This window comes from Aspergillus uvarum (assembly GCF_003184745.1).
Source record: "Aspergillus uvarum CBS 121591 unplaced genomic scaffold BO82scaffold_1, whole genome shotgun sequence".
Lineage (NCBI taxonomy): Eukaryota > Fungi > Ascomycota > Eurotiomycetes > Eurotiales > Aspergillaceae > Aspergillus > Aspergillus uvarum.
This window is the reverse complement of record NW_020291298.1, coordinates 864,691-880,538: the sequence shown is the minus strand read 5'-3', so window position 1 is coordinate 880,538 and position 15,848 is coordinate 864,691. Positions and strand designations below refer to the sequence as shown.

General features: G+C 51.2%; 5 protein-coding genes and 1 non-coding gene across 6 annotated transcripts; 4 read left to right on the top strand and 2 right to left on the bottom strand.

Annotated features, from left to right (window-relative positions):
* Positions 1-1,716: 1,716 nt before the first annotated feature.
* BO82DRAFT_428029 (uncharacterized protein) lies at positions 1,717-4,361 on the bottom strand (the record flags this gene model as incomplete). Its single annotated transcript, XM_025640408.1, has 4 exons — positions 1,717-1,868; positions 1,929-2,496; positions 2,545-2,562; positions 4,089-4,361. The coding sequence occupies 4 exons, from the start codon at positions 4,359-4,361 to the stop codon at positions 1,717-1,719; spliced, it is 1,011 nt and encodes a 336-aa protein (XP_025497481.1).
* Positions 4,362-5,464: 1,103 nt separating this feature from the next.
* Positions 5,465-5,537, bottom strand: BO82DRAFT_t4. Its single transcript has one exon. It is a non-coding gene; the product is annotated as a tRNA-Thr (tRNA).
* A 664-nt stretch (positions 5,538-6,201) lies between these two features.
* Positions 6,202-7,525, top strand: BO82DRAFT_349791 (uncharacterized protein). Its single transcript, XM_025633965.1, has 4 exons — positions 6,202-6,461; positions 6,532-6,560; positions 6,639-6,776; positions 6,847-7,525. The coding sequence occupies exons 1-4, from the start codon at positions 6,281-6,283 to the stop codon at positions 7,222-7,224; spliced, it is 726 nt and encodes a 241-aa protein (XP_025497480.1). The 5' UTR covers positions 6,202-6,280; the 3' UTR covers positions 7,225-7,525.
* Positions 7,526-7,726: 201 nt separating this feature from the next.
* On the top strand, positions 7,727-10,245 carry BO82DRAFT_324764 (uncharacterized protein). The gene is made up of 2 exons (XM_025632840.1): positions 7,727-8,250; positions 8,330-10,245. The coding sequence occupies exons 1-2, from the start codon at positions 7,851-7,853 to the stop codon at positions 10,033-10,035; spliced, it is 2,106 nt and encodes a 701-aa protein (XP_025497479.1). The 5' UTR covers positions 7,727-7,850; the 3' UTR covers positions 10,036-10,245.
* A 1,217-nt stretch (positions 10,246-11,462) lies between these two features.
* On the top strand, positions 11,463-14,533 carry BO82DRAFT_6481 (uncharacterized protein). The gene is made up of 3 exons (XM_025641428.1): positions 11,463-12,548; positions 12,613-13,999; positions 14,053-14,533. Exons 1-3 carry the CDS (start codon positions 11,796-11,798, stop codon positions 14,487-14,489), a joined length of 2,577 nt encoding a protein of 858 aa, XP_025497478.1. The 5' UTR covers positions 11,463-11,795; the 3' UTR covers positions 14,490-14,533.
* Positions 14,534-15,364: 831 nt separating this feature from the next.
* Positions 15,365-15,774, top strand: BO82DRAFT_397185 (uncharacterized protein; the record flags this gene model as incomplete). Its single annotated transcript, XM_025638904.1, has 2 exons — positions 15,365-15,573; positions 15,657-15,774. The coding sequence occupies 2 exons, from the start codon at positions 15,365-15,367 to the stop codon at positions 15,772-15,774; spliced, it is 327 nt and encodes a 108-aa protein (XP_025497477.1).
* Positions 15,775-15,848: the final 74 nt, after the last annotated feature.

Below are 15,848 nucleotides of genomic sequence, written 5' to 3'. Positions count from 1 at the left end.
CCGCCGTCTACCTGGGCGACGACCTGGTTTGTGATCACGACCGCGATTCCGAACTCATCTGCAAGGCGCTGCAGAGTGCGCATAAACTTCGCCAGATGGGTCTGGCGCGTGGACAATTCTCCACGGCCGTTGAAATCTGTCCGATACAAGGAAGTGGCCGAGTCGACGACGAGCAGCGAGAAGCGAGTCTCGCACATCATCTGGGAGGCTTGATTCAGCAGCTGAAGCTGATGGTCCGAGTTGTAGGCTCGAGCATACGCCACGTTATCGAGAACCTCTTCACCGACAAGCCCATATCGTTGCGCAACTGCCAGTAGACGCACGGGACGGAAAGTACCCTCGGTATCGATGTACAGACACTTTCCTTCACCACCGCCCATGTCAAAGGGCAGCTGACAGGTCACCGCAAGGGTATGGCATATTTGACTCTTTCCTGTTCTGAACTCGCCGAAGATCTCCGTGATAGATCCTGTCTCAATGCCACCGCCAAGGAGGGTATCTAGTTGTTTGGATCCCGTTGTGATTGATATGAGCTCGCTTCGTCGCGCATGCATCTCCGTGGCCGTGGTAAATCCCATGGGTACGAGTTTCGCCGCTGCAAGATACATACTGATTAGTTATGTTATCGTAGATGCTCGTCAGACTCACGGCAAAATCACCTTCAACAAGAACCTTGGTAGCCTTCTGTTCGGAGATACCCTTAATCTGCTCCAGCAAGCGCTTCGGACTGGAAAAGCACGAAAACCGATCGTCAGTAAGCTCGGAAGGTACTATGTGGTGACTTGTGTTTCCACGACCAGTTGACTTACGTGTATGCGATCGACTCAACAGTGTGATAGCCCGCGTCAACGAACAGTTTGATATCTCGGCCAGTCAGACCCGCAACTCCCTTTCGTAGGACTAATTAGTACACTTCGTGCAATGTGGAGGGCCGCGGTGGTTCTTCCAAGGATCCCGCGATGCCACCATCTGCTTACCTCTAAGGCTGAGAGAGGAGTTGGGGCCCCAGGACCAGGAAGTCCTTCCTCGTAGTCATTTTGGGTCTCCATGTCTGCTGTCATTTTCTACTAAACTTTCAGTTTGGCGACAGTCAACAGTCTATTCGACTTGTTCGACTTAGACAGCTAGGAAATGCACAAAGCAGGCGAGCTGAACGCGAGACGCGTGTTCCAGATCAGTTGTGCCGTCCTGGGTCAGAATTGACTGAGCCGATGATAAACAGAGCGTAATGAGCTGTAGAATATCTGTCTTTCTAAGCCTGCTGTTCACCTGGCGCTGGCAATTATGAACGAGAGGGTGGCGAATTATCCTTATTGCTCATCCCTCAACAGTGATGGAAAATGGACGCGTTGAGGCAGGCGCGATGTCACGTGCCGATACTGATGCCTATCAGGCATTGCTGCCTGAGGGCCGTGGCCAACCGACTACTTCGGGCCAACATGCGTACACTTACAGATGCGAAAGGCCTAGTGGCTTCCTCGATGCAAATTATGGCAGATTGATGGCTGCCATACTATGATAGGCTCTATCTCTCAATGTCTCACCAGTGCTTCGTCTTAAACCTAGAGCCTTGCGGGTTTTAATGAATCCAAAGCTCCCATAAACTACCCCCAAATACAATGATTCCTGATGGTGATATGTGATAAAAGCATTTGTGAAGACAGACTAGCTTGCTTCAATCTTCCAACGCATCGCAGTGTACCATCTGTCCAGTCACTAATTCCTGGAACTGTCTATGGTCTCGTGGTCGATCGGTCCCTGGTCAATCGGTCTCAACTGGTATGTCTCAGTCGAGCCTGTCTGAATGCTCTCATCGATCAGCTTGCTGATCCTACGTCGAAAGCTCTCGGACGAGGTTCGGTGATGCCCTAAGCAACTATGAGCGCTGTCCTCATTCGGCCATAGCCTACTTTCTTGACGTGGCATACCTTCATGTTTTGACATGCGCTTATAGCTTTCGAGTGGCTTTCTTACCCAGGATTTCCGAGGATTGAACCAACCCCTCGACCGTCTCATTTTTCCTGGGTCAATGGGCGTCTCGGTTTCACTGTTTGCACTTATTGGTGGCTGCGGTGCGCTGTTTGTGGAGAACACACGCATTGCCTCGGCCCCGAGCTCGATGTCTGGAATCTTCATGGAAAGGCGTGGGTTGAGCAGGTTATGGTTTGGCGCCAATTGATATGATCGTGTTGGCCGCTGGACGCCACTTACTGGGACGAGCGATGGCTGACTCTGCACGGGACTGGGAAGTTCCGGAGTATCTCCCGGCATAATGGTGGACTGCCTCGGTGAATAATCCTTGGGGGTCCAAATGCCTTCGACTTGGATGCCCTTTTCTAGCGCCCTGGCACCGAACGGAATCTCAGTTGTCTCGGCCAAAATCCTCTGCATTTCGGTAGCCTGCTCGGTCCTCTCACGTTCCTCGGCAGCAGCGTACTTGTTTGTCACCCTTCTGTTGTACGCGAGAACACAGAATGAATAGATCAGAACGATGGCCTTGTTGCATCAGTCATATGGCTTCTAGTGTATGACTTCGCGTCTTACCAGAAGGCCCGCAAGCACCTATCTCGCTAGTTAGCCGTGGTTGTCGGTTTCTCGACTTCGGGTCGAGGGACTGACGAAACTCAGCTTCTCCCACAGTGCCCATCCGAACCAGAACCGCATTTTAGACTATGCCGGAATATCTCGTGGTCACCCCGGACGTGTATTCGATGTGATGAACGTGGTTGTGGGACTATGTGGGCTATGGAAGGGGTGCAGAACGAAAGTACCGGCAGTATGCCTTACTTTTGAGCTCTCATTTGAGAAAGTATGAAGTCTTGCCACCATGCTTGTTAAGAAAGAGGTGCAGCTGTCGTGGGACGCAGGCAATAACTCTGAACGCAATCGAGGAGGGAAAGTACGAGCGCCGTGTGAGGGTAATGTACGTAAACGGAACGCAACTCTTCAGTCCACGGTGCTTGCCTGCCAATACAGACAAGATTGCACTGGGTGGTGATTTCTGATGGCTGCGGACCAGTAAGTCATAGGTGTTTGGAAAGTGATCTGATGTTCTCGGAGTATATTTTGCAAGACAATAGCTAGTGCGACACAGAGTTCGGAGATATTTTGTCGGTGGATATATACTTTGAGTGATATTTTGCAATATTCAAAAAAAAAAAAATCATATTCAAGCCGAGATTGAGGACAAGTACATAACCAAGGGTAGCGAGACGAAGGAGTATGCGAAGAAATAGCGAAGATGGAGGGGCGCTGGAGTGGTGAAGGTACTGTCGATGTATATAGAGACCGAAAACAAAAAGAACAAAAAAGTAGTGGTCCAGCCAAATTGCCAACTTCCCTGTAACGGGACGGTGTAATCTGGTGACGCCATCCTAGGGTGGAAATGTCTCTGCAGAATTGCTTCCCTCAAGGGTCACTTCCATTGCTTAGCGCCGTGTAGCAATCGTGGACTACTCGCACGAGTACAACGACGACCCCCGGATTCGTACCAGGCACCAGTCCCGCTGGCAATTACCTAAGCAAGGTTATTGACTTAGCGGCCGACCTTCCACTGGACTATCCATGACAGATTAACAAATATTGTATCAACAGTGACTCAACTAGAACGTGAACATCATAAAAACGACTACGTCAATCTACGAGTCCAGCACAATAACAAGCGACGATTGAATACCACACTAGAAATAGTATTACTCGAGTGATAATTGCTCCAACCTACTCCGACAGGAAGACCAACTCCTCACATCCCCGCCACAGACACATATCGATAACAGAAGGAACAGGATTCAGGAACAAACAACACGAGAAATGCCGAACGACAATTCACCAACCGTACGATCCACAGGCTGAGTTTAGGGAAAGATTTTGATGGAGCTTCTGCACTTCTTACTGCCAAACACAGAGGCAAACCGATCGCATCGGCCGGAGCAGCACTGGTAGTCATGAGTGCAGCGGTTTCTGTTCGAAAGGCATGCTCCGCCACGAGGATCCATGCATGTCCCATTGGCACATGTATGCAGACGGGAGCAGTCACTGTCGGTAATGCAGCTCAGAGTGCAACGACTATTGAGGCATGTGTATCCCACTTCGCATTGAGATCTGTTGTAGCAGGTATCGACAGTGGCATCGTTGTCCGCGGACGAGTCTAGCTCGTCGTCGGTGGCATCCACGAAGCCCTCCGCATCTCCTCGAGCCATGATAGGCAGGGAGCGATAGCTCTCATTGTCACAATAAATGCCGGGGCAGGCCACCGTGATGTTTCGAGTCTGAGTTTGAGGGGGGACGGCATTCGCAGCAGCTCCTCCGATGACCATGAGGACGGCGACACCGGAAACGATCGAGGTCGAAAAGCTAGGCATGATGCTCGTCGATTAAAAGGATTGACTGGAAAGAAAACAGATACGTCAGCTCAATCATTACTCTCGCCCACTCTGACACATTACTCATCTGGGAGTCAGACACGTTGAATGATACCTTGATCGAGAAGTATATGTCCGTGTGGGTGTATGGGTAATCAAGAGATGCCTGGGTAGCTGAATGAATGGATATGTGGGAATGAGTGACTGGGTGGGTGGATGTATGAATAGGAGAAGAATGAAGAGGATGAGGATGATTGCACTGTCGAAGAGCATGGCTGAGATTATAAGGCCCTACGACAAGATCAAGATGGGAAGGAGTGGACTGCACACTCAACGGAAGAGCAGGCTCGATATAAAACAGGAAGCAACGCCTTCTCGTACAGCGCCTGCCCAGTTTTTCTCAATACGCGCTGGAAATCAATGCACGACAGGCAATACGTGCTAATACAGCACTTGCCATTACCAGGAGATTCACGGTATGCGGTTGAATGGAACTACGATTGTCTCCCTCGGATCCAAGGCTGCATTGTTTTTTTTGTTGACAAGACCAGCCTGATAAGGACTTGCAAAGTAGCCTCTCTGTCACCATCCTATCGTCATTGCCAGTCATTGTTGACCGAGTCTTCTTATGAATACAGATCGACACCCAAAGACTCCAGCCCATGTGTCGGTCTAGGTGTATCAAGCATGGCAACGTGCATGCATCACGCTTTGGAAGCGTAGAAACCAGGAATGGCTGATAGTTAGTTGTTGCTTTCTCAAGGCCACATTAAGCTTTGACAGGAGCCGTGGTAAAGGCCGGCATCGTCAACAGAGCAAGCACCAATGTGTTCAATGTTTCGATGTATCTGCTTGCACTATTTCCCACCAGATCACAGGAGTTGAGACTGTACTAAGTTCATATATACAATGTGGGCCTTCTGTCCCTCCTACAACTTACTTCTAGCGGGGATGTTGATTGCCGGGCACACATACAAGGGCAGAGGTGAAGCAGTGACTACAAAAGAAAAGGCCCTTCTACTCAATCCATCTATCTGTCCAGCTCTGCGATTGCTCTCTAGACACTATATATAGTGGGTAGTACAGTTGGCAAAAAGAAGAGATGCTCACACTCGGACTCGAACCGAGGATCTCAGCATTACTAGTGCTGCGCTTTACCATCTAAGCCATGCGAGCTGTTTTGTGCTTTGTTTTCAAAGAAAACAAATATGATGTAGTATTAGGCTAAACGTAGCCAAGTCAAACCTTAACTACAAGTTGAACTCGAGTAACATGAAACAACTCCTAGCATAGTTATGTATTCCGGCGCTGGTCATCATTTATGTACTGTACTTATGCAAACATATCGTGTTACAGTCGCATAAGCTGCATAAGTGCTCCTCATCCCGGAAACTTAACTTAGATGAACGGGAAGCCACTTGGTAGTTAACTGACTAGTCCTTCGAATGACGCTATGGGCATGGCCAACTCCAGACTAAACGATGATGATATACGTACAACCAAGTTTTCCACTAATGATAACGATTGAAGTCAGGCACATGGCGCGGTGGCAAACGTAACCACGGTCTATAGTACGAGTAACATTCTCCAGGGGGATCAGAGAGGGGCCCAACCACTGATTCATTAATAGAATTTTCTCATGTTGTTGATCCATTTGCCAGGTGGGATGAACCACCCTTTCATCAAATGAACCGACGCCCGAGGCCGCTGATCATGTGAGGGTTGAGTGTTCTTGCATTAATACAGTACTGTACATCCAACTCTCTCTTTAAGAGGATCTGACCACTGCCGCTTGCGCTGCACGCTCCCTCCAGCCTTATATCTTTCTCGGCTCTCTTCCTTTTTTTTTTCTGGATTGCGCCCACGCAACTGGCTTTGCGCCACGCATCCCTATTGCTTTCCTTAATTACCTCCTCAAAATGGCCCCATTCCGTAACTTCCTGTCTCGAAAGTCCGCCGCACCACCCAATGGCGGGGAGATTATCACCACCCTAGACAATTCCAGCACTACCAGCCGGCTATCAATTGATGGCCAGCGCTCTACACCTCTGAGCTTCAGGAAGAGCTTTGAGAAAGAGCCACCAGAATATAAACTGAGTGGTATGAGATCATTGAACGAGCATGGAGGGTCGGGAGGTTTATCCCCGCTAACCTGATGATTTGCAAACAGTCGTCGATGCCAATGGCGCTTATCTTCCGGTACTTTAGTCTACACTTTCATTGACCATGTCGCGCATTGATTCTACATGACTGCTAAGTTGATTGTCCTCGGTACAGCCATCACCGCCCGAGAAACAGAGCTTCTGGCCCAAATATCCCGGTTCACCCAAATCCTCACATCATCGCGATCTTGTCGATGAAAACGAACCATTCTCGATATCGCGGGAGTCTTTCGACTCATATCGTCGTTCCTTCGTGAGTCTGCACACAACCGGAATTTATTTTCCGCATCCATAGATCTCAGGACTAATCTCCTGTGTGCCAGGACATCTCCGCCCGCTCCCCTGTGTGCTACACCGATGCACTGCCCTCGCGGACATCGCTCGACTCGCGCGTTTCTCGAATGACATCACCGCCATCCACACTACACACCGGCCTCTGCCGACAGCCCGAATCGATGGAAGAGGAGCAATTCGAAGACGTGGGTCTTGACGACGAAACCGAGGTCAAGCCCAAGAGGAAGAGCATTTTCTCTCGGTTCGGCGATCTCACAAGCGACTCGCACTCATCCAGCAACACCAAATCCTCGTCTCTGGGGTTCCACATCCCTGGCCGCAAACGAGGACAGAGCAACGTGGGCTCGGAGATGGGCGCTTTCAAGTCCCCGCCGGCGAGTGCCGGATCCGAAACTAATGATGCATGATACAATCGCAGAATTTCTAAAATCCATATACCATGACTCGGGGCCGCTGGGAGGATTGACTTGCCAGTGACCGAGGTTTGCTTTCTCAATCGCTCCATTTCGTGGGACTCGTCGACGAGTTTTGCTGTCCGTCAGCCCCGCTTGCTTGTTGGGTCGACGAACGAACGCATTGCGTGTTTCTCATGCTGTCGAACTTCACTATTCTGGCATCTTATTGTCCATTTCAATAGATAATCATTCATGTACATAGTTTTAAGATTTCTATTATATGACTGTTTCCGTCAATGCTACGATTCTCCAGGCTATTCAGACCCTCCGTCTCCAACAAAAATTATGTGGACAGGCCGGGAGAGGGAAGGACGATTGCCGCTCCGTCCTTATCCCGCGCAACCCGCCTTATCAGTATCAGCAACCCTGCAAACCAGACAAACAACCGTCGACACCGCTTTCGAACGGGCAAAAAAAAAAGTAAGAAAAAAAAAGTAGGACGGGCGGACCGCGGCGATAATCCAAGCAGGAAAACCTAGACTCCGCGGGCGGCCCATATCACCTCTCATTTTTTTTTATCCCGCCCAACCTAGTCTATTTCTAAGATTTTTTAAACGAAACCTCAAATCCTACACATCATGGTTGGGGTAAAGCGCCGCGTCGATACCGGCGACGATCGCGATGGCAAGCGGACGAAGACCAAGACTGCCGTGTCCGCGCCGACGAAGAAGGGCGGCTCCAAGTCGGCCCCCATGAAGTCGGCGAAGAAGTCCGACTTCAAGAAGGGTGGCGACAAGGGTGGAAAGAAAGATAAGAAAGACTTGAGCAGCAAGAAGGGCAAGAAGATCCAGAAGGAAGAATCCGAATCCGAAGACGATGACGACGACGAGTTCGATTTGGATGATGTTGAGGACTCAGAGATTGATGAATTGGATGAGCTTGAGGCTGAGGAGGACGAGGATGTTGATATGGGTGGTGTTGAGGAAGATGATGAAGAGGACGACGAGAAGGAGAAGCCCGCGAAGGCGGCGGATCCAAGTAGGTGGATTCCCTGGTGGTGGTGGTTACTGCTTTGAAGCTACTGGGAACTAATCAGATCTCGCTTTCGATTGTGCAGACAAGTCCACATCGCGCGAATCGCATATCAAGCAGAAGGCGATGCAGCAAGAGCGCAAAGCCGCCAAGCCTAACGCCGATATCATCGCCCGGTCTAAGAAGCTTTGGGAGCAGCTGCGTCGGAAATCCCACGTCCCCCTCGAGCAGCGGAAGAAGCTTATTAAGGAGCTGTTTGAGATCATCACTGGCCGCGTCAAGGACTTTGTGTTCAAGCACGACTCGGTTCGTGTCATTCAGACCGCTCTCAAATATGCCAATCTCGAGCAACGGAAACAGATCGCAACAGAGCTCAAGGGCAGCTACCGTGAGCTTGCTCAGAGCCGGTATGCCAAGTTCTTGGTTGGCAAGCTGATTGTTCACGGTGACAACGAGATTCGCGACTTGATTATTCCCGAATTCTACGGTCACGTTAAGCGTCTCATCCGACACCCCGAGGGATCCTGGATTCTGGACGATATTTACCGGACGGTCGCGACGAAGCAGCAGAGGGCCAACCTTTTGCGTGAGTGGTACGGACCCGAGTTCGTTATCTTTAAGCAGGAGGATGGAACTGCGGAGCTCTCTGAGATCCTGAGCAAAAACCCGGAGAAGAGAGGACCTATCATGCACTTTTTGTTCGAGCTCATCAACCAGCTGATCCAGAAGAAGACCTCGGGTTTCACTATTCTACACGATGCTATGCTTCAGTACTATCTCAACGTGAAAGTCGGCAGCGAGGAGGCCAACGAGTTTGTTGAACTACTGAAGGGCGATGAAGAGGGCGATCTTGTGAAGAACTTGGCTTTCACCAAGTCAGGCTCACGAGTCATGTCTCGGGCTCTCGCCTACTCGAACGCCAAGGACCGCAAACTTCTGACCCGTTTCTATCGCGACACGATCAAGATGATGGCAGGTGACCTTCATGGACACAATGTCATCCTGGCAGCCTACGAAGTCATCGATGATACCAAGCTTACCTCGAAACTCGTTTTCCCCGAGCTTCTGAACCAGGGAATGGACGCTGAAGCCCGCAACGAAGAGCTGCTCTGGCAAGTGACTGACCTGACGGCTCGTATCCCCATCTTGTATCCATTCGCTGGCGACCGTGCCAAGTGGCTTCTGCCCGAGCAGGATAGTGAGTTGCTGAAGGAAATCCGCGAGATCCGCGCAGAAACGTCGAAGAAGGAGCCTGAGGTCCGCAGACAGGAGCTGGTCAAGGCCGCTTCCCCCACTGTGCTCGAGCTGATCGCAGCTCGTGCGGATTCCCTGTTGGAGACCAGCTTCGGCTGTCAGTTCATTTCTGAGGTCCTCTTCGACGCTGATGGCGACAAGAGCGCCGCTCTTGCTGCTGTCGCCGAGGCGGCCAAGTCCCGCGCCGACACCAAGGAGGCCCCGTTCGTGGGCCGGTTGTTGAAGTCGCTTGTCCAGGGTGGACGGTTCAACAGTGCGGAAAAGAAGATCGAGAAGGTCCAGCCAGCACTGAGCTTCCACGATCTGCTGTACGAGCAGATTCAGCCCGAGATCATGTCATGGGCTACCGGTTCGAATACCTTCGTTGTTGTGGCTCTTGCGGAGTCGGACGATTTCGCGAAGAAGGCCGACCTGCTGAAGACGCTGAAGAAGAACAAGAAGGCCTTGGAGAAGGCTTCCGCAGAGACCAGCAAGGATGGCAAGAAGGGCAGCCCAGCCAGCAGTGGTGCGAAGATTCTTTTGGAGAAGATCCGGTAGAGTTGCCGGGAAGCCAATTCTACCAATACAGGATGCATGACATGTTCGTAATATCGGCCGGTTGACTGCAAAAGCATATCACTTGGGTGTTCTATTATTCTTTCTCTACTATTTCTTCTTTCTCTTTTCATACCGTGAGATATCTATTCTTCGTCTGTACAGGATCTGTGATAAATTTATTGGGATCAATGAAGCCAAAAAGTACTTGATACGATTTTCTTTCTGGTTCCGAATTGACTCGTCCCGAGGCAACGGCAGTCCATTAGCAGCATGCATTATAGGCGATGACTCCGTAGAATTGAGTATCTGTTAGCTGAGTGAGGCCGGAGAAAACCCCTGAGCGGAGCTAGAGAAGAACACGTAGGTAGGGAACCACAACAATATATTTTCACCTGCTAGATGGATGGTGACTCGACTTCCGGCGATAAGCATTTGCTCAGAGAGCTGGCTCAATTGTCAATTACTCATGGGATAGCAGTACAAAAGTGCAAGTAGCGTCAGAGTGTAAAGCAGGTCTAGTTATAGTTGACTACGCATTGAGTGATGCATCGAGAGAGCTGTTTCAGCTTTTCAGGGGTGGTTGCGGTAGATTCAAATATGGCGTGGTGACAGCCGAACGCAGGGACACTCTTTGCCGCTGAAAAGGGCTTAAGCTGCTTGGGGGAACCATGGAACCAGCAGGTGCAGATATCAACCTTGGCTGATCTTTAAATGACGATCTCCATCTCTCCTGCCATTGCGCTCACTTGGTTTGTTCTTTTGCGTCTGAGACTCTGAACTAGTTCTATTCCAACATCCATTCTGCTTTCGGCCAAAAAAGAGGACCATTCATTCCCATAACCTGACTGTTGTTGATTGCTGATCGGATGATTCGAGTCCCTCCCTCGATCCTGTCGCTACCCGCCGAATGCCAGAACGAGGGATGATTAGCAAACGGGGGCGTTTATGCATATCCCACCCACCCCTTGTATTCTTTCCCCAGATCGACTCTACTTCTCTTCATCTCAATCACATTTCTCTTGGTCTTTATCATCTACAGTTATACTTACACTTCTCCCCCTCCCTGACGATGCTGCTGTTTTCTCCCCATTGAAATAATATCCCCGTGGAAAGACTCCTTATCAGTCTTCCTTTAATCAATGGCCGAAGATCTCCAGGACGTGACGGCAACGGATCCCTGCCTGATTGGGGCTGGCCAGAAAAAAAAAAAGGGACACAAGTAGAAACCAACAATGCCCCCTCTCCGTCAGCATCGAGTAGTGTGCTGTGCTAATTAATTCCTTCCTTCGCCTCCATCGTCTTTCTTTCTTCTCCTTCTCATCTTCTTTCGCTCCTCTCTTCCCTCTCTTCGTTCGTTCGTTCCCTGTCGCGTCGCTGGTGCTCCCTTCTTACCTACTATGGCTAATACTAATTCTTAATATCTAATTATTTCTTTTTATTTTGCTTTTGCGATATAATATCCCCCGCGCTCATCTGATTCGCGGAGAAGCTTGCGCCTGCCTTGTCTCAGATCTCATCTGCGACTGCATCGTTCAATTCCCCTCCCCAGCAACAGCGTCTTTCGCAGGACGTACACTCCGATCCCTTCATTTCCCAACTCTATCTGCACCGCCCGGGCCGTCGACAGTGCAACCAAACCCGCACAACCCCCCCTTTCCCTGGTTGCAGATGGCTTGGGCCTGAGCGGAATAGTTCCTGTCGTGTACCAAAGTATTGATTGCCTCGATTGACCCGAACAGTCAACCAGGCAGGCATAAAGCATGATGGTCACCTCGTCCCCCGGGGAGGACGCTGGTCACCCTTCTCGTCAACATCTCCCGCCCATACCTCCGTCGCCGACGTTATCCAACCCCGACATGATCCTACCGTTTGACTCCAACGAGCGCGAATCTTCCACTCCGTCGCCTCCGTTCAACCTACCTTCACTATCCAACTTGCAGGCGTTCTACGCAAGGCGTCCCGCTCTCGATGACAATACGGACCAGACTCAGCAGGGGATCGCGCAACCGGGAGTTGCTCTGTCTTATGGCAATCGCCCCCAGAGCAAACTATACCCACGTCACACATGGCTGCAAGAGGGCTATGATGCTCGTCGCCTATCGGATATCGGAGAGGAGGACTCCTCGTCATCCTATGCGCACTTCCCTGGGTTCTCGGGTGCATCTCGCATCGTTTCGCAAACAGGACGGGCGGGAGGTTCCCCCGTTTCGCAACGCGAGACGGTCGACTTGGAGACTAGAGAGACGGGGACGTGGAGCGGCTCGTCTAGCTCGACAGCTAGTGCTGCTAGTGACTCGTCTTGGGACGGGACGAAAGGCCACCACGACGGTCGCGGCGCCAAGGACCACCACCACCAGCTGGAGGACAGTGGCGCAGATGCTCTCAATGGCAATGATAAAACCCCAAGCATAGTACAAAGTACGCAGGAGGATGGGTCGGGAGTGGAGCTGTCATCGGCCGTACTGAGTACCGAGGCGGAAAGGATTCTTGAGAACGCGAAGAAGCGCCTAACGGTATGTCCGAGGAAGAGAAGATTGTGGTTTAATTGTTGAAAGCAACCGCTAATAATTGCTGTAGCTTATGGAAGGGAACTTGAACCGGGCTCGCACGTCGGTGCGAGTATCTCCCTCGCTTCCGACTTCGCCAACGCCGCCTGTGGGGCAGTCGCTTCTGGGGCTGGGTCAACCCGTCGGCGGTCTGTATCAGTCGATTTCTCGCGCGGACCGTCGGGCCTCAAATCACCGTCCGCGCACAACATATACCTCATCCCAAGATGCGACGGGCAGCCGCCATTCGCGCGTCTACAGTGAGACCAAATTACCATCAGCGGCGCACTCAGGTCTTCCCACATCCGACACCAGTCTATCTCGGTCGCTGAGTGCCTTGGGCTCAACCAGTGCATCCAAGTATCGGAGTGACGAGCGGACTTTCCGTTATGACCCGACGCGGTCGTATCTGACCCACCGGGCTTCTATCTCGTCCATGCAGAGGCCATCAGCCCCCTCACCGACAATGGTGCAGGAGCGAGCCTCCTCCGAGTCACCAAAGGGCTTGGGCATATCCACTGAGGAGGAGACGGAGAACCTCATCTCGAGCACGGAGGGATCCAACGGAGCCTACCCCGCGCAGGATCCACCCTCTCGTTCCCAGTCGCAAATGCAAGTTCGCGACCTGCACAATCAGATGAAGGGCCTCCACATCAAAATTTCCAGTCTGAAGGTCAAAACCCAGGAGGATAATTTGCGCCGTCGTAGTATGCAGAGCCTGCGGACCCCGAGCCCCTTAAATGCCGCTGACCAATGGTACCCCAATGCTTTGGAACTGAGAGGCCGCCAAGGCAATCTTAGGTCTAGCGCTGGTCAGGGTCAGTCACCGGCTCACTCTGCAGAGAATCAGTTCAGCGACGAATCTGGCTCCGCTAGATACGAGCCTGACGTGAAGACTCGACAGGCCGAGACACCCAGACAAGCTGTAGAGCATTCATTCCCGGGGAAGACGCATCATCAAGAAGATGAGGCCTACGAATTCGATGATGCGCAATCAGTGAACGAGAGTCTTTATGAGGATGCGCAAGAGGGTGACTATGATGAGAGCGGCTTTTTGACATCTGATATCGATCAAGAGTCCGTGGTTGATAATTTGGATGATACATTGGAGGCTTTCCCTGCCGTACCACAGAGTTTCCAGGATAAACCTCATGAGGAGCGAGAGGATGCTTTTGACTACGAGCACTTCATTCTGCATAGTGCCTTAGGCAATTATAGTCAAGCTCGCATGCGCCGTGAGAGCAATGTATCGACCAGTTCGGTTGAAACCACGCGGCCAACCGACCACCGCTCCGTTCGTCACTCCCGGGCCAACAGTGCAACATCACTTTCCTCCGTTGCGACGTTTGAGACCGCCATTGAGGGCAATCACGATGAACTGCAGAGTGTTCTCTATTGGGATCGGAAGTTCAACGATGGTAGGTTTCTGTGCTTCAGTTACACTTCGGGCTTGTGCTAATTTCTGGTCTAGAATTGAAAGGTCGCCATACGACTGGCATCGACAGCTCGAAAGGAGCTGATTTGGAAACCGGAGGAAACCCTCACACTCTTCGCCGACAGCCCAGTCGACGAGTAAACAGCGCATTATCTCTCAAAGCCCCCACAGTCTCACCACGATCCGACATGGCAATGACAGGAGCCGCGACCCCAACGTCCCTTGCATCGTCTCTTGTGTCAACAGTGCGCGCAGCGTCCAGCGCTCATCCAAGTGCATCAGCCAATGGAAATATGGGACTGAATGACGATGACACGAAACTTTTGGAGCAGCTATTCCAAAGCTTAGGGGACGTTTGTACGGACCTTCAGACCATCACAACCTCTGCGCAGCCGGACCCGAAAGAGGTGCGGCTGTTGAGACGACGACTAGACGCCGCTCGGCGAGTGCTGGACGGAGAATTGGACACCTAAATATAGGTATAAAGGAGTAAAACAAATTAATTCTGGAATTTTTGTGGGGGCTCGGTGGATAGTGCTGTTGTTTTTTGCGTTTTGCTGTTAAAGCAATCCAGGTGAAAGCCTTGGATATGATACCCTGATATTCGATGTCGATTTTAGCCAGTGCATATTCTGTTCTTGTGTACTGTAGTTGTAGGGATTGGTTACTCAACGCAAACAGGTCGTAAGATAGGGTGACAAGTGTTGTATACCAAGTGCCGTTGACCCCACCCCCACCCGTGCACGTGCTTTCGTAATGCTTTGATCTCCGACGCGCCACGCGCAGCAGCCACATTCAACATTGAACCCTGAAAGTAAATAATCCCATTATGGCAATGAGGGCCACAGCCATTGTCATCATCACCCCTTTCGAGTTACTCTTCGAGTCCTTGACATCTACTGAGTGATCCTGGACTGAGCTGGACTCTGTGTGCTGGTTGGTTTCTAATCTCTCCCTAATTTCTGATGCGTCCTTTGCCCCGCATCTCGAATCAATCGCATAATTCCGTCTGACATTCAGCCACAGATACAACAATTCTCAGACCTAAGTGGAGCAACGCAGGTAGGCTTGACTCGACGAGGGACTACATTCCTTTTCTATACAAGGAGAAGAGGCGTTCAATTGCTCACGCGCATTGCTCTCTTCATCTCATCGAGCGCAATTGAAGCAAGCGCAAAGACGGAGAGTTTTTTTTTTTTTTTTTTTTCCTGTGTCGAGCTTGTGCAACGGCGATAAGAGGGTCGGGTCGGTCCCCCGCCAAGACAAGTTGTCTCCATACTCTCGAGGACGAGACTCTCACACCTCACGGGAGCTCCTTTTCTACAGAAGTTCATACCTTCCTTATATCATGTCTCCGCCACCACCCCCATCCCGCCGCCTGCTCATCTTCCAAGAGGCGCGCCACCCCCAGACAGCCGAGGTCGTGTACTTGCCCGTGAACAAACTGGGCCTCCCCATCTGCGGTGATGGACCGGACCTCCCCTCCATCCTGGAGTTGCCGTTGCGGATTCTGAAGGCGTTTACGGAGATCTTCAATCAGCCTAAGTATAAGGGATGGTGAGTGTGACCAAAACTTCTGAGGCTCTTAGTCTACGTATGCTCGTGGTCAAGGTTTGGGGCTCGCTGACCTTCGAGATTAGGGCTATTGTGGCTGCGGGGCCGTACCATGATACCTCGGAGGAAGGGAAGTATTATGCTGTTGTATTGGAGCAGACGGCGTCGGCGCAGCATGCGGACTCGATGGGGTCGATATTGTAGGTTGGGAGTCTGAGAGGGGATCGAGCGTGATGATGTTGATGGTTCCGATGGGCGTCTATGCGTTATGCTATACT

Bases quoted from the DNA above. Each gene is read 5' to 3' on its own strand.
- BO82DRAFT_324764 (XM_025632840.1), top strand. From the start codon at position 7,851: ATGGTTGGGGTAAAGCGCCGCGTCGATACCGGCGACGATCGCGATGGC. The intron at 8,251-8,329 runs GTAGGTGGATTC...TCGATTGTGCAG, and splicing joins CGCGAAGGCGGCGGATCCAA to ACAAGTCCACATCGCGCGAA.
- BO82DRAFT_349791 (XM_025633965.1), top strand. From the start codon at position 6,281: ATGGCCCCATTCCGTAACTTCCTGTCTCGAAAGTCCGCCGCACCACCC. The intron at 6,462-6,531 runs GTATGAGATCAT...ATTTGCAAACAG, and splicing joins ACCAGAATATAAACTGAGTG to TCGTCGATGCCAATGGCGCT. The intron at 6,561-6,638 runs GTACTTTAGTCT...TCCTCGGTACAG, and splicing joins CCAATGGCGCTTATCTTCCG to CCATCACCGCCCGAGAAACA.
- BO82DRAFT_6481 (XM_025641428.1), top strand. From the start codon at position 11,796: ATGATGGTCACCTCGTCCCCCGGGGAGGACGCTGGTCACCCTTCTCGT. The intron at 12,549-12,612 runs GTATGTCCGAGG...TAATTGCTGTAG, and splicing joins ACGCGAAGAAGCGCCTAACG to CTTATGGAAGGGAACTTGAA. The intron at 14,000-14,052 runs GTAGGTTTCTGT...TTTCTGGTCTAG, and splicing joins GGATCGGAAGTTCAACGATG to AATTGAAAGGTCGCCATACG.